This window comes from Epinephelus moara, chromosome 6 (genome assembly GCF_006386435.1).
Source record: "Epinephelus moara isolate mb chromosome 6, YSFRI_EMoa_1.0, whole genome shotgun sequence".
Classification (NCBI taxonomy): Eukaryota; Metazoa; Chordata; class Actinopteri; order Perciformes; family Serranidae; genus Epinephelus; species Epinephelus moara.
Window position 1 is genome coordinate 22,803,494 of NC_065511.1, and position 16,172 is coordinate 22,819,665.

Below are 16,172 nucleotides of genomic sequence, written 5' to 3' on the forward strand. Positions count from 1 at the left end.
TTTCCCTTAAATTTCATTCACTTTTCCTTTCTGGATATGGATGTTAACAAAGTAAACTTAAAATATTAACAGATTTTTATTAAACCAACCTTGTTGAGTATTTGCTGCAGATTTGTTGTGGTGATGACATTTATTCTGGTTTTGTTGGAATAACTCATTGATCCAACAAGCACAGCTCAAATAAGTGAATTCATGCAGTCCACAAACTTGCAAGCAAATGCAGCCAAACCTTACACACAGAGGATGAAGGATACTTTTTTCTCACGATGAAAATGGCAATTTAAATTCTAAATGCCTGGACACGCCATGCACAATGTTCCCTCCATGGCTGAGCGCTTGTAAATTAAATAGCTCCCAAATGTTCTAGTTTGCATCGTGTGTCCCACTGATTCAGAAGTCACGATGAAACGTTGAACAAAGCTTGGCTGCAGAGCAGATGCAGCGGCGGGAAGAGAAGCACGGCGCCGAAGCTGCGCCTGTTGTTCCAAAACGAAAAGGACGCATCAAACTTTTTCTGAGTTAGAAATAAATTATCCAGCACAAGCTCCCCGCTAATGAAGATTTGGGTATTTACTATCGCCTGCTCCCTATAGCCATGAAAGAAATCTGTGACTGCTGCATCACGCATCCAGCCTCAGTAATTTTTACTGATGTGTGGACCTCCTTTCTATCCCCACTTAGGCCAGACCAGGAGGGCGGCATGTTTCTGATCTAGTTTGCCAAGAGCCACTGAGGGGCCAAGGTGCCATAGGTCATGCGATCACAAGACAAACCCATAAAAAGTCCATTAAGCACTGTAGGCTAAGAGCCGTGTTGTCATCTACTTGATAGGTACTGCAAACAGAGCAGCGCTTTGGTCTCAGGCCTCCAGCAGACTGACACACACAGCCTGACATCATCTGCTGCAGCACGCACGTCATCCCCTCGTGCTCGGTCTCTTCAACACTTCTTTATTTTAATGAGATTTGCATTCAGCATCCATTTGTGTTTATTCATAAACTTGGTGTTGACGCAGATTTCTACCATGTGCATAGAAGCCTACGTAGTTTTGGAGCTAGTTACAGGAGTCTACACGCATCAGCAAACAGATGCATATATGTGACTGATAAGTTAGTTAGATTTGACGGTGGAGGAAGGTGCGGATGTTGTGTCCTAACAGGGATGACTTAGAAAATGACTTTGCTGTTTTCTTGTTCCAAATTGTTCTCAATCAATACTCTAGCCTGTAGTGCAACAAGTCATTTTTTGCAGTCTAAGCAATGTCCGCACGAATTTGACAATAGACCTACAGACCTTAGGCCTGTTGTCAAGTCTGTGTGGTTTTAATTTTAACCTCCTTATCCAATTGAAAGCGTTTTTACACTGCTATATTACAAAAAAAGGGAAAAAAGAAGAAACAAAATTCTACATTTTAAGGACCCGTAAAACCGCCCTGCGCATATTTATGAGACCCACCGTGCAAGTCAAAACTTGGTCAAAATACAATAATCAACAATCAATTTCACAGGTTAATTTTTATTTATTAAGCCCGGCTCTGTTTAGCCGTCATCCTTTAACAGGTAATCTTAAAATCATTTGATTACAGTGAGTCAAAATGTTTTATATTTGAATATTTCCGATTAATTGTAGAGATTTTGTTGTAAATTGGCATCAAAGTTTCCAGTTTCACCAATTATTTTATAGTCTACTTATTACTGTTTGCATGGTAAAATGAAAGAACTGCATTTTATTATGTTTTTTTCAATATATATTATATCCTTACTGCGTCTTTGGCCACCGTCAGTAATAATACCATCTGGGTTATCATGTTAAAGTGTGTGTGTGTGTGTGTGTGTGTGTGTGTGTGTGTGTGTGTGTGTGTGTGTGTGTGGAGACGGACGGCATATTGAAAATAAAATGAAACGGACAAGTTAAATATATCAGCACATACTTTATCACCATCTCAAGACCTAATTTCATTTTACGCATGGATCATCTTTTTGTGTAACTGTCCTATATACCAGTTCCTACCAGCTGCTTGAGACAGACAGCCGCTCTGATGTGTGAACAACGTGGCTGAGATGATCCCTCTCCAGCCAACGCTCACTTTCACTGTCGGTTTCATACGAAATTTAAAAAAGGCCACTTTCTATCCAAAATGCAGCGGTAAACAAAAAAATGGCCGAATAGCCTGTCCAAAGTCGGTTATCATAACAATGCAATAAAAACAAATATCAGACACGAACCTCCTCAGTAACATAAAACATAATGCTTTTCTCCCTGAGACGTAGACCACTGCTCGGTCTTGCCCACAAGCTCTGAACTTGGGCCATAAAGATTTACAGCCTCAAAAGGTGGGAAAACTCTATTAAAAATAAAAAAGGTGCTCAGATTTAGGTGGGTATACATTTCTCTGCGTCTGTGGTCTCACATTAGAAATGTAAACCAAAAACGAACTCTGAGAGTTGAAACAGTATTCAGTTTGACACTAATCTTAACCTTTCCAGTGCACCCACAGCTGAGTGTTTCAGTGCCATACATAGGCTCAACGTAAACATTTTATTTTTATTCTTGCACTACAGACTCGCGAGGGGTTTGTTTGTGTATCATACGTGTGGCTCGATGCCACATATAGGTTTTTAGCTGTGCGTCCTGCAGAAGGAAAACAAGAGCCCTCCATAGAGGCATTTTACGCAGAATAGAAATATGTAGGCACGCTGAGGAAGAGTTTGTTTTCCTTTTGGTCACTTTTTCACTCCAGCAGGAGGATTATAATAAACAATCCTCAGCTTTGATTTCGGACATTTGATGCCAATATATTTTTGTCATCGCCGATGTCTGGGATTAAAGAAAGAGAGGAAAACAAGTTTATATAACTTGTCTTCAAACCGAGCACAGAAACCTCCTCTTCAACATTCAGCGGTGTTTTCTCTTCGGGCTTCCTGGCGTGAAGTGCCTATTTGGCCAGACTGCAACTTTCAACTTGACCTTGGCCTCCAGCCGCGTCTAACCCGTATGAGGAAGAGTGCAGCCAAATGTGGCATACTTTTGGTATTTTAGTGGACACTGAGCGGGTTTCTGCATTTACATGCTGCAGCGCCAATTGTACGGATAATAACATTTATTATGGTTGTTATAATATAGGTTTTAAATGTATCCATAACACACTGATCTGTGTTTATTTTCTTTAAAAAAAATCTGCATGCATAATCGCTTAAAAGCCTCTCTCCTAGCCAGCCGGTCCGCTCAGATAATTTGAGAACATGATTGTACACTTTTAAAAAGTCTGCAGCGTCTGACTGAAAGCGCATGACAAGGTCCAATCTTTAGATATAAAAGCAACATCATTTTAAATCCACATATCCGAAATAAATATTGCTTTGCGCTTAGATATAGAGCTTGTGAAACCGACATGGCACGCGTAATTACGCACCCATTACGCCCTAAAAAACTGCGTAAATCATTTTTCTTTTCAAATCTTTTTCTTTCTCACCCCATGTGTTACACAATCCATCACTAAGCATGTTTTGATGACAGTACACGACAGACAGCTTTGCCTCTCCATCCCACTTCCACTCACTTTCAATAGAAAGATTTCAAGATAATGTTTGGGAAAAATACCCTCAGGGCTTCTTTGCATAACTTATGTATATGCTGATGTGCTGTACATCTTCACAAATATACAGCTTGATCTGCACTATCTGATGTCTAGACGTTTATCATCTCCTTTGCATATCACGTGTTTGGCCCTGGCCAATAACCTCGCGATCTTTATGTACTCAGGCGTGTTGGTATCGTTACTCTGCCTGAGTCCCTGTCTCTGCTCAGTCGTGGGGATTTTGAAAAAGAGTTGGTCCTCTCGATGTAAGGCATGCTATGACCGCTTCATTACTCCTCCACTCGCACTGGATTGACCCGGTGATGTTTCTCTACGACAACGGCTTGGATGACAGAAGCAAGAACATGGAAGGATTTACTGGAGGCAATTTTGCTGCAAACCAGTGCAGGAATTTGTTAGCGCATCCAACCTCGCTGGCTCCGAGCACCACCTACGCTGCGAGTGAGGTGCCAGTCTCTGGCATGGGGGAGCCTGGCAAACAATGCAGCCCCTGTTCTGCCACTCAGAGCTCGCCCAATGCATCTTTGCCTTATGGATATTTTGGCAGCAGCTATTACCCATGTAGGATGTCACACGGCAGCGTCAAGGCTTGCGCACAGCCCTCTGGTTATGGCGATAAATACATGGACTCATCGGTCTCTGGTGAGGAGTTCTCGACAAGAGCAAAGGAATTTGCGTTTTATCAGGGCTATTCCTCGGGTCCTTACCAGCCCAGCTACTTGGACGTCCCTGTCGTACCTGCGCTGAGTGCTCCATCTGAGCCAAGACACGAGTCTCTGCTGCCTATGGAGCCCTACCAGCCATGGGCCATCACCAATGGTTGGAGTGGTCAAGTTTACTGCACCAAGGAGCAGCCACAGTCAAATCCCCTGTGGAAGTCCTCTTTACAAGGTATGTTTTATGAACACAAGAATATGCAGTGTCCATGGGAAGGTGCGGTTAAACTTGTGCATGTAAAAAAAAAAAAACATTTTTTTCTCACTGTTAATATTTAATAATTCGTCTGAAACAAGAAAATCAAATACAGAAAATGCAAAAAGATTTTCGTTTTCTCTCTGATGCAACCGAGCAGATTAAAATGTGACACTTTATTTTTGTCCTCCACAGACACTATATCTGGTGGAGACAGCTCTGTGCGCCGTGGGAGAAAGAAGCGTGTGCCATACACCAAGGTGCAGCTCAAAGAACTGGAAAGGGAGTACGCCGCCAATAAATTCATCACCAAAGACAAAAGGAGGAGGATATCCGCGCAGACAAACCTGACAGAGAGACAAGTGACAATCTGGTTTCAGAACCGGCGCGTAAAGGAGAAGAAAGTCGTCAATAAATTCAAGAGCCCCAGTTAGCTCTGGAGACACTGAACCAGGAGGTGAAGAGGGCCTTCATCTTAAAAAAAACTGTGCTATAATTTATTACATTATGAACGGTTTCTTTGTCGCCAGAGCGGCTCTGTTTTGACCTACACATTTCCTTCCTCACATTTTAATTGGAACCAGTCGATGCGGCCTGTTGACAGAAGATCGGAAATGGTTTGCAACATGTTGACCAAGGCGATTCTGCGAGGGATGCCTGATCTCTAAAATATTCACTAAACAATAAGAGATTTAGGCCTTAAAGGCACAAGACATCCGGAGAAATCCTGCGCTTTTATTCCACTTAATCCAGCTCTTAAATTAAGGTTGAAACCTCTGGAATAAGTTACAATATTCAGTTACAATATTCGTCTTTAGACAGTGATGCAGTGGGAAACCAACAAACTGTCACCTTCCGACTGTGATCATCACAATGCAGACAGACTAAAACAAATATTTAATAACAGAAAATGGATTTTGAAAATTATATTTTCAGCACGCTTAAGAGAAAAAACATGTCTCCATATTCTGTCTTTGCAGAGTCAATAATATCTTGGGTGTATACATAATTCAATTATTCAGCTATTCTCCACTCCACAGTTTGGAGGCTTAAAGAGTTTACACTTCATCCTTTCTATTTAAAATAAGCCTATGTTACTCAAACAGCAAGTATCTGACACGTGATCAAACTAGCCTGAGCATTTCAATAGTTTTGCCCACACTGTGTCCACGTCACTGTCTTTTTTTTTTCCTAAACAGGGTTTGACTCAGAAAAACTCTCCTGTCGAACAGGTTGACCTATGCAATTTCTGTCAAGAACAGTAATCATATTTAAACATGTAAATACTATCTGACTGCAACTATCTATCCTCCCTTTTTTGACTGCAATAGCCAAAGTTTTTTGACAATAAATGTTTGAGAGACGCCATGTGATCTTGTCATTTTCATTCATAGGTTGTTTTTTTTGTGCAAATTAGAAACGGATGTTTAATCAATCGAGGATAACCTTTACGAATCTTTTCCACGGTAAAATTAGAAATTGCTGTAGTATATTCCCTCCACTGTGAGTGTGTAGAGGCCCACAGGCCTTTGTGAGCTCAGAGTCTCTGTGGGCTTCTACCATTCACAGCTTATGTCTCCATCTAGTGGCGAAACTCTGTCAGCACAGCGTGTGTCCACATTGATGTGTGTATTCTCTCTGCAGAAGCATTTGTTTGAGTATGTTTATGTGTTTTCTAAACATTCCCATTACATATATATTTGTCTTACCTTTTATTTACAAAAATGTTATATTTCAGCTTTGACAGTAAGTTTGGAACTCAAAACCTTATTGCATTAGTAATAAAATACCTCTGTTTTGGATATACAAATATTTGGGCGACAGAAAAATTATACTGACATAAAAGTAATGACAGATTTTACACAATATTTAAGTTGAAGCCTTTTTTAAATCATGGTACAGTTCAAACACCATCATGATAATGACTTACCTACACATTCATTTTTTACATATATATATAGCCTTTTTTTCAATACTCATATTGTAGCTGAAGCCTATTTCTTCTTTCTTACTTATAAAATTAGTTCAAAAATTTAAGTGAAAAAATTACCTGCCGGATCACTTTGTTTGTATTTATGTTTCATCATGCTTTTACTTTACGCACGTGAAAACTGTTGTCTGATCTTGCACTTTTTATCGACTGCAACCTGAATTTTCGTTGCAAAAATGCCAGTTAAAAAAGTTAGAAAAACATTATCCGATTCATGCTCATATTTGATAATTAATACTCAATCGAAAACGTAAATATTAAAGATGCAGTCTGTTATATTTGTGTAAATTCATCAAGTCCTCGCATGACCTGCTCTTCATGTGTTTTCATTTTGTTTTGATGGTGATTATATCCATCTCATATTGGAACAAAAACTTAAAAATCTGCCTTTAAAAGCTGGATTTAAACAAAACCTTATGACATGAGAAATGTGTGAGAGAGAGAGAGCTCGTGGAGAGGCCTGTTAATCCGCCGTCCAACAACCTCTCATCTTTTACGCACAACTCTTTTCTCAAAATGTGAGTGTTGATATTTGGCCTCCTACCTATAGTTTAGTACTGTGGGCTTATTATGACTGTGTTATGGTGTTAAGATGATCCACATGATTTTATCATAATCACATATCGACATGTATACTATCACCTTCTTTCACATGATTCTCGGACTCCATAAAAACACAGTGTGCGTAAAATATTTCCTATTTTCCCATCAAATTAAAATCAAACCTACTGGAGCTGGAGCATCGCACTGAGCTCAAATCCGTCCAACTCTAACAGCAGCAGGCAAATTTCTCATCTTGCTCAAGAGCACTTGCAGATTCCTGGTTGTTGATTGATTGGAAAGATGTTCCTTCTGATACAGATAATGATTTTAGAAAACTGAAATGGTGTCAGCTTTTGGACTGCCGTCACTGTCTCTTTACAGTTTGGGGATGATGGGGATGAAAATATTCTTGCACATTGTTGTGACTGAATCTCTTTAGAAACCCTTTGCATGCGTAATGAGGTGTCCCCTCTGTTGTTCTGTGTCATTGCTCCCCCTAACAGCCAAACAGGTTAATGCACCTCACTCCAAAAATGTCACATAAAACAGGCCTGAACCGTGCTGTATGAATGTGTGACTGCATCCATAATAGCCAAATAACTAATATAGGTATAAAATACTTAATAAAACCCTAATCTAATAATAAACACTTGAACATTTTCACTTAAATTTAATCAATTTTCAAGGAGGAAACTGGAGCCAAGACGATTTTCTTGTTGAAACAGGCTTATCTGATAAAACTGATATGAATCATTTTCATCTTCTGTGCGTAATGTGTGTGTGTGTGTGTGTGTGTGTGTGTGTGTGTGTGTGTGTGTGTGTGTGTGTGTGTGTGTTTGGGCGGGGGTAGGGTTGGTGGTGTTGGACGTTGTGCAGTGAACTTCAGACAAAAGGGAAAATCTTTATTTATGATTTAACTCTTTTATACACTCGAAGGGAAAATGAAATAAAGGAAAAATCCAAATATTTCCTAAGCAAACAAATTATTCCGAACACTGATGGGATGGAGTTAGCGTTGACACAATGCCAGCTGGATATTTTCCCTACCAAACAGCACAATGTATGAGCACATTTGACTCTGGATGAGAATTTTGTGTACATTTAAATTAGTCTCGGGCCACTGCAGCAATTTATTTTAATTTTTCCCCACCTTTGATGCATCACACCGCGCTTTGCAAGTGTACTTTACAGCTATTACCGAGATGACAGGCTACAAATCTGCATTCATCAATATCACATACTAACAACAGACATTCACACTTAAAAGTGCAGACAGTCGGACAGGAAGTGATGAATGCGTCTTTAATATGAGCCCACTGTATTTTAGACCTGCTGCCTTTTTGCAGTCTTATCACATCTGCTCGACAGCCACACACTCGTGGATGAATGCGAGGTTGAATTTGTGAATCCAGAAAGTTTTATTAGGTTTTTAAGTTGTTGTGTTTTACAGCAGCCTCAGCTGTAAACCCCCCAACAGTCCACTGCTTCCGGAGAAGCCTCCCCTCCCCAGAGGTGCTGTCAGGCTGCATCTTTTTCTCTTCTCTTCTCACTTTCTTTATACCTTGATGACTTCAAATGTGCAACCATTTTCTGGTGTCTGTTGTGTGTTCAGATTTAATTATCGTCCTTCATCTGGTTGTTAAATATGTCCTTCTTTTCCACCATAGTTCACTTTAAATAATCCGAACCAGGTTTTCGTGTTTATTGCTTTAGAAATCATTAGATCTGGCATGACAGAGCTTGGCTGATACACAGAAAAATAGTTTTATCTTAACTACATCGGATCAACATTTTGGATCATTTTTGTTTTTCAAAATCCTATCTATTGTCTTCCAAATCATCATGTTTCAGTCATTTTTAAATAAATACTCCGTCTTCAAGGCTTCATTTTTAATGCGAACAAAGTTGTACTGAAAGAATCTTGGGAAAAAAAAGTAAGTTTTGAGTAATAAATCTTTTAGCAGTATTGCCTGCTCTTTTAAACGCTTTCAAATCATCATAAATATCCAAACACTGGGGGGATTTAGACATTGTTTGTTTGGTTTCCTCTTTAAATGCATAATCCCTGATCCACATGTAAACACAGACCACCACAATCCTCAACACTTGATAGAAACCTGCTATCACTCTCATTTTAATTTACAACCCCTTTAATACACACACAAAATACATTTAAATTAAAGCTGTTTTTATTTTATTTTTTTATTCACACCAGCAATGGTTACAAACATCAGAATAAGTTGAAATAAAATGCCCATTTTCCAGCTATTGCTCAAATTCTATAAATGTACTTGTAATTTATTTAGCGCAAACATCCCAAATTGAGCATTTAAACTGTGAATCTTAACCGGCACATTTTTTCTGAATAGCATAAAACGACTCTTTGTGAAATGGTCTGAGGAACCGGGGAAGGCAGGAGGCGCACACAGATTTCAAGGCAGTTAAGTTAAACCACATTCCTCCTGAAGTGTCGAAGGAAATTTCAGGGAAACCAAGAAAACTGCTTTTATTTTTAAAATCCCCTGAAGCTTCCTCCTCACACAGCCACATCACCCACCACTGACTGCTACATCTTAAACGTATTTTTACACATCCAGCTTTTGCATTTTCTGCCACACTGAGATAAATATCACATGTAAATATTCCTCTGCAGAAGAATAAATGTGTGATAAAGACCTGTAGGGGGCTTGTGTGGTAGACATTAGGCCACATGTTTGTTTTTTTTCATCTCCCCCTCCAACTTTATTGCATCTGAACCCTTGAAGGCAACTCAGACACGGTCAACCAGCCTTGACTTTCATGTGATCGTCTTTCATGTGATATAATGATACCAGGAAAATCTTTTGGTAAAAATAAATTGGTTTTAGTAGGCTAACACTTTTTATTCCAAATATTAACCCATCGTTTAAGGTGACATTAAAAAAAATCTTACCTGGCAAAAACAGTACTTCCGTACAGTTAAGCTAAAGTGGATCTATGGAAAAAGAGAAATTTAAATTTTATGGAAATGTGTTTTTGCGCATTTGTTTTCCTAATTATGAAAGCCGGCTGGAGGTCAAGGTTTACCAGCTTTTTGTTTACACACACATCCGACGTGCGCACTAGCCACGAGATACTAATGAAACCACTCTTACTTATATTACTATGTTAATACGCATCTTACATACTGGCTCGGGATAAACAGTGTTGCCAAATAATTTCGTGGTTGAAGCTGTTGAAAACTGTGCTGTGAGAATTTAAAAAAAAAGAGGTTTAATGTGTCAAACGGGGCCACTCCTGCGCAGGCTGAAAAGAATCAAAATGGGAATTATGGTCTAAATTATCATATAAGACTATTCTAATCGCCAAATGAATAACAGTTTCACCGTTGAAGTCAAACACCAAACCACCTGGAGTGAATGAAATATTGCGCAGTCTCCTAATGCTTCCCTGCACACGACAAATTCACAGGCTTTGATGTATGAAAAAGTGAATTTGGACTAAATTCCAAAATTGGCTGCATAACAGGATTAGTGATATGTGACACATGTGCCCACTTACTGAGCAGTGATGACAAATGAAAATGGATTGGAGTGTGGGAAATAGCCCGTGTCCAAAGGTTTATATTGGGCGTTGCAAAGAGAGAACATGCAGGCGATGCAAAGGCTGGAGCCCCTTTGATAATACCTTCATTATTAGAAGCCTATAAACAACATCTGTATGTTTATATTAAATGTTAAGGATGCTTTGCCGTGACTGCGTGTATATATATCAGCTGATTAGCCTCATATGAACTTCATTCAGGCTGCTTCTGGTCCGTTTATCAACTTTTACGCGTAAAAACAGACAAATCCAGCACGCACTTAAACGTAAATTTGGGCATATAGTGACTTCTGCAACAGAGTCGTGCTGGCATGTTGCTATGATCCTGAAAATACTGGTCCAAACTAACATATAGCAGCCATAAGACAGATAACCAAGCGTGACTTTACAGGCCTTTGTCTTTCTGTCCCTGCGTGCCAAACTGGAGTGATGCCTGACAAAAGTGCAGCATGGCTCACATTGCTCCGCCACTCGAATCTATATATAGCTAAAGGAGCTATGTTATATTCACACAGAGAGACGACGAAGTCATACCTGCCATTTGCTCAACCGTGAAGTCGTTTTAAAATAGATCAAATTAACTGAAATAGCATCCAAAATAATTGACGCATGTGCGTAACGGGCCTTAATTATGACGCGCAATTTCAAACTCAACACGTTCTCAGTTTTAGCTCATTAAATGTTGTGCCATGACGATTAAGCCTCACATAGCAAAGTCTAAATCCCGTTGCCATGGTCTAAAAATGTTTCCCTCCTTAAAATGCTTCAGACGTCTGAGGTTAAGGTGAAGGTGAGGGTTATAGGTTTAGAAACGAACCTAAAGGTACAAATTGGCAGGTTAAACAGCTTGGCGTGAAACTGGATATAATGCTCTGTTTTGGTCTGCCTTGTAATTTGGTAATTTAACGATTTCAGTCCACAGCCAGATAGAAGTAACCCCACATAAGATCTACAATGAAAGAGAGCCCGTTTTTAAAATATCCAAAATAGCCTAAATTGTGTCTGAACAAAATTCCCTCTCAGTATTTTTCCTTCCCCATACAGCCAAAGGTCTACTTTATAAACTCATTGACTCATATAGGCTACACATTGAGGCGTAGGCTATCTGTCATTTTGTGCCAGTGGTCACATGGCTTTGGCCCTCAGGAATGGATAGAGATGGATCCCCACGTCAGCTTGTACGTCTAAGGATTTCTGCTCCACCAGTCTGCCTCAAAGTGACTGGAGCGCAGCGCCGCGGAGGAACTATGCGAGGATTATTATAGGACGTTTCCACCAGCAGAATATGGATTTTGATGAGCGGATCTCTGGCTCTAATATGTATTTACCGAGTTGCACTTACTACGTCTCCGGAGCAGACTTCTCGGGTCTCCCTCATTATTTAACCCAGAGCCAGTCCTCTTGCCCCATGACATACCCCTACCAGTCCTCAGCGCTGCCACAGGTCCCGTCCGTGAGAGATGTGGCTTTCAGAGACTATGGGATTGATACTTCCAGTAAATGGCACCACAGCAGGGGGAGCCTGTCACACTGCTACCCCGATGACATCGTGCACAGGGACGGCTGGACGAGCCCGACCTCACGGGGGGGAGAGGTCCTGGTGAAAGGCAGCTCCAGCGCCAGCCACTCCTCCAGCTCCTCCAACCCGACGCCCGGCTTCTATGGCAGCGTTGGCAGGAACGGCGTCCTGCCACAGGCGTTCGACCAGTTCTTCGACACCGCCTACGGGAACGCAGAGAGCAGCACAACGCCGACAGCACAAGCGGCAGACGCGGACAGACACGCAGCCAAAACAAGCCCCGCTCCGGCTCACCCGGGCTCGGACACGGCGGAGAGCTGCAGCCCCAAGTCGTCCTCCGGCCACAGCGAGGAGAAACAGAGCAAAAGCAGCAGTGAGTAGCCCCACTGAATGCAAGAAGGAGAAAAATCTAACGCGTTGCTCTTAAAGCTTTTTATATGCTGTTTTATAAGCACGTAAGGTTTATGGAGGGCCTGCAGATTTACCCTATAACAAAACTATGTTATAAACGACAAGATCACGTGCTTGGGATTGAAATTGGCCGTGAAGACTTTGGCGTTAAGCTTGTCTTCCAAGATTTCAAACAAGATCTCCACTTTTTTTCCCTGCACATGTGCGCGTAAATATCCTTGCAGTCAGCCTGTGAACTTCATTTATATGACACATGATATTTTCAAATATAAGTGAAATCTAAATATTGTAAATACATCCTAGCCTATGTCTCTCATATTTGCGTTCTTGTTATTACAAGTAACTTGGGCGTCATATTTCTTTTAACATGCGCACTTTTGGATTTATTATTTGTTTTATTCTGGCTCGACTGAGGAGAGTTGCTGAGGCATTTTAATGCGACTTTGGCGCAGATTTAGGTTTAAACCCTGCGTCTTATTCAAAGATAAATATTTACAAATTCACAGCATATTCGGGGATTAAACTCAACAACTGGTTTTCATGGAATTTGCTCTCCCTGGCGATAAAACAACAGCTCTTTACGCACAGTGAAATCAAAAGCGGACAATACAAGCATATCACATATACATGATACTCATAACTGTTTGCTTTATAGGCTCACGCCCCCACTCTTAAAAAGCAGCCGGTATGGTTTTTACAGATTTCAGTAAGTTTTCACAACTTCCGACATGCAGTCCCTTCATGCCCAACTTACATGTCCCACTATCAAGTCCAGTCTTTGTTTACAAATCTGGGTCCTGTAGGCCTGAGAGGAGGGCGACACTTGAACTCCAAAGCTCATAGATCACCAGAGCAGGAAATAGACTCATTATTTCATGTTGCTGCAATGTCTCTATAATATCTAATGTGGTGACCCATGCCTTCTTTTTGTATGTATTTATCTTTCAGGTGGCCAGAGGACGCGCAAGAAGAGATGTCCATATTCAAAGTATCAGATCAGGGAACTGGAGAGGGAATTCTTTTTCAGCGTTTACATCAACAAGGAGAAGCGCATGCAGCTCTCACGGATGCTCAATCTCACAGACCGCCAGGTCAAAATCTGGTTTCAGAACAGGAGGATGAAGGAGAAGAAACTGAACAGAGACCGTTTACAGTACTACACCACAAACCCCCTGCTATAAACACTGAACAAAGACTGTCACTGACATGCAGCCACTCACCCCACTCATCAAGACTACACACGTTACCTGGACGGGATGACGAGTTTTTTAATGTGTCAGACTTCATAAAGAATTCTAATATTTATACACTATTTTGTCATTAAACACCGTTGGCTCTATTATCATTATCATTATTATTATTATTATTATTATTATTATTATTATTATTATATAGACCTGTTATTCTGTCTGCCCGACCAATCAACAATTTTCCAAATTTTAAAGTGACGTGGTTGCGTGTATGGTTCGCTCACGCGGGAAGCCAAATGTGTCTGAATTCCTTTTGTATAATTTAATAATACACACGGAGATTACTGTAATGCAATTTTTAAATATATATATATATTAATTTTTCCTTAAATTCTTAAGAATATATTTTTTTTGTTCAAATTTACGCACGCACACGCAACTTTTGTGGACAGAAATCTTGAAATCAAACTACTGTTCGTGTTTCATTCTTTCTCTTAAATATTTTAACTTTATTGTACAAATACAACTCCGGTGTCTGTAAATCTGTTTTGTGTGTTTTGGAATTACTATTACTATACTATAAGACAGACCACACCTGACACTGTTGGCGGCGATCAGCTGCCCCCCAAAAAATACCGCTCAATGCTGCATAGTTAAAGAATTTGTCAAAATATAATCTGATATCAGTTCATCCATTTCATGCATTTTAAGTTTGATATTTAGAGATTTTTAACATCTGCGCTTGACCCTCAGTGCAGGCGCCTAGTTGAGCTCTTGGCCGTAAAGTTGGATTATTCCCGAACTTCATCCAAAAGTCAAACCGCTGATAAAAGAGCAAACTCCCCAAATGAAACAAAATCCCATAGTTTATTTTATATGCCAGCACGTGGATCGTATCAGATGCATGATATGTAGGTTTGATGCTTTTTTTATTCCCTCATGGCTGGAAATGAGATCCGCTGCAGCTATTGTTTGATATCCATTACAAAGGGTTCATTCATTTTGCTGTTGTCGATGAGGAGAGGCTGAGATGTGACCTAACATGCGTGTTAGGCCCACTGAAACGATCTTGACACTTGTTTGAATGCCTGTAGATATAACAGGCCGCCTCCTTCCAAAAGTTATGTATCTATGTTCGTGACTTTGTTCGCAAAGTTTCTCAAAGACTTCATTTCATCCACTCAAAGTCAGCTGACCCATCAGGCAGTGACATTGGGGTAAATAAAGGGGCGGACTCTAGATAACTCAGTCATATATGGGTATGTATTTATCATCTGGAGTGGTTTAATCCAAATACCTCACATCAGTATGATGCTAAATATGAACTGAGACTATGAGGATTTATGTTAACCTGCAAATGAAGGTCAAAAGAAGCCCGTGCGCACAAAAAGATGGGTAAACTTTGGCTTCAGGAGGCTTTGTATCCACCAGCAGGCCCAGTTGAAAACAACTTGAATGGCCTGCCATAAGCTAATAAGGGCCCTGATGCCTTCCTTATACCGTGCATCCTGTGAGGCTCCCAGGAATTCCGCTTTGATTGCTGCACATCCTCCCAGTTGCTCCAGTAACTTGGCCATAAAACGCGGATTCGTCTGGAGCATTTGGAGTGTAGTGCAATAAAGCGTCTGAGACCAAGGTTATTAACTGTGACTAAGGGGCTGAAAAACAACGGCTGGGAGCATTGAAAGCCTGTGTTCACGGACCTTTCCGGCGTCATTTGTTTCAGCATCTTACCGCGGTAGGAATATTCTGCGTTTGTGTCGCGTTGCACTGTAGGCCCTGCTGTTCTCTGTCCACTGGGTGGCGCTCCTCCGATCAATGTCATTGCCGTGAATTGAGATATAAAAGAAGTTTGACTCGCCGCTCAGCTGCTTTAAAATATGTCACCACATCAGGATTTCAATGTTAAGGTAGGAACAGAAATATTGTCATGTCCGTTTTATGGCTACCAGGGGTTTCTTCATGTCATTTAAGGAAGGAGGTCTATTTTTCTAGTTTATCCCATTTAATCTCCAACTGAAAACTCAAGACGCTGTTTTCCATTTAAGGTACAGATGTTGTGATGTAATGCAAACACTACTGGCAGAATTACCAGAAGTAAGTTGTGCCAGTTTGTTTCTCTGTGAGCATCAAATTTAATGCAGGTTCTCAGGTTGCAGTTTTGCAGATTTTATAGGCCTGGAGTGACTAATGCGCACAAAGAAATAAGATCACTAGGGCCTATATTACAAACACTGTGTGGCTCACTGACTTTTAGAATCCCCACACAGTTTAACACGTAATTTATACTTCATTTTATACATCTTAACCCATAGATTTATGTTGTTTAGTCGTTATGTGAGCAACGTAAACTTGTGAAAATGACAAAACTCAGATTATCCCACACACCATTTGTTTAGTTTGATCTTAAAATGCAGTTTTGTTGTA

General features: G+C 40.4%; 2 protein-coding genes across 2 annotated transcripts; both read left to right on the plus strand.

The window, feature by feature from the left end:
- The first annotated feature begins 3,773 nt into the window (after positions 1 to 3,773).
- Positions 3,774 to 5,874, plus strand: hoxa13b (homeobox A13b). The gene is made up of 2 exons (XM_050046537.1): positions 3,774 to 4,489; positions 4,706 to 5,874. The coding sequence occupies exons 1-2, from the start codon at positions 3,856 to 3,858 to the stop codon at positions 4,942 to 4,944; spliced, it is 873 nt and encodes a 290-aa protein (XP_049902494.1). The 5' UTR covers positions 3,774 to 3,855; the 3' UTR covers positions 4,945 to 5,874.
- A 5,204-nt stretch (positions 5,875 to 11,078) lies between these two features.
- Positions 11,079 to 14,396, plus strand: hoxa11b (homeobox A11b). Its single transcript, XM_050046841.1, has 2 exons — positions 11,079 to 12,517; positions 13,504 to 14,396. Exons 1-2 carry the CDS (start codon positions 11,911 to 11,913, stop codon positions 13,734 to 13,736), a joined length of 840 nt encoding a protein of 279 aa, XP_049902798.1. The 5' UTR covers positions 11,079 to 11,910; the 3' UTR covers positions 13,737 to 14,396.
- Positions 14,397 to 16,172: the final 1,776 nt, after the last annotated feature.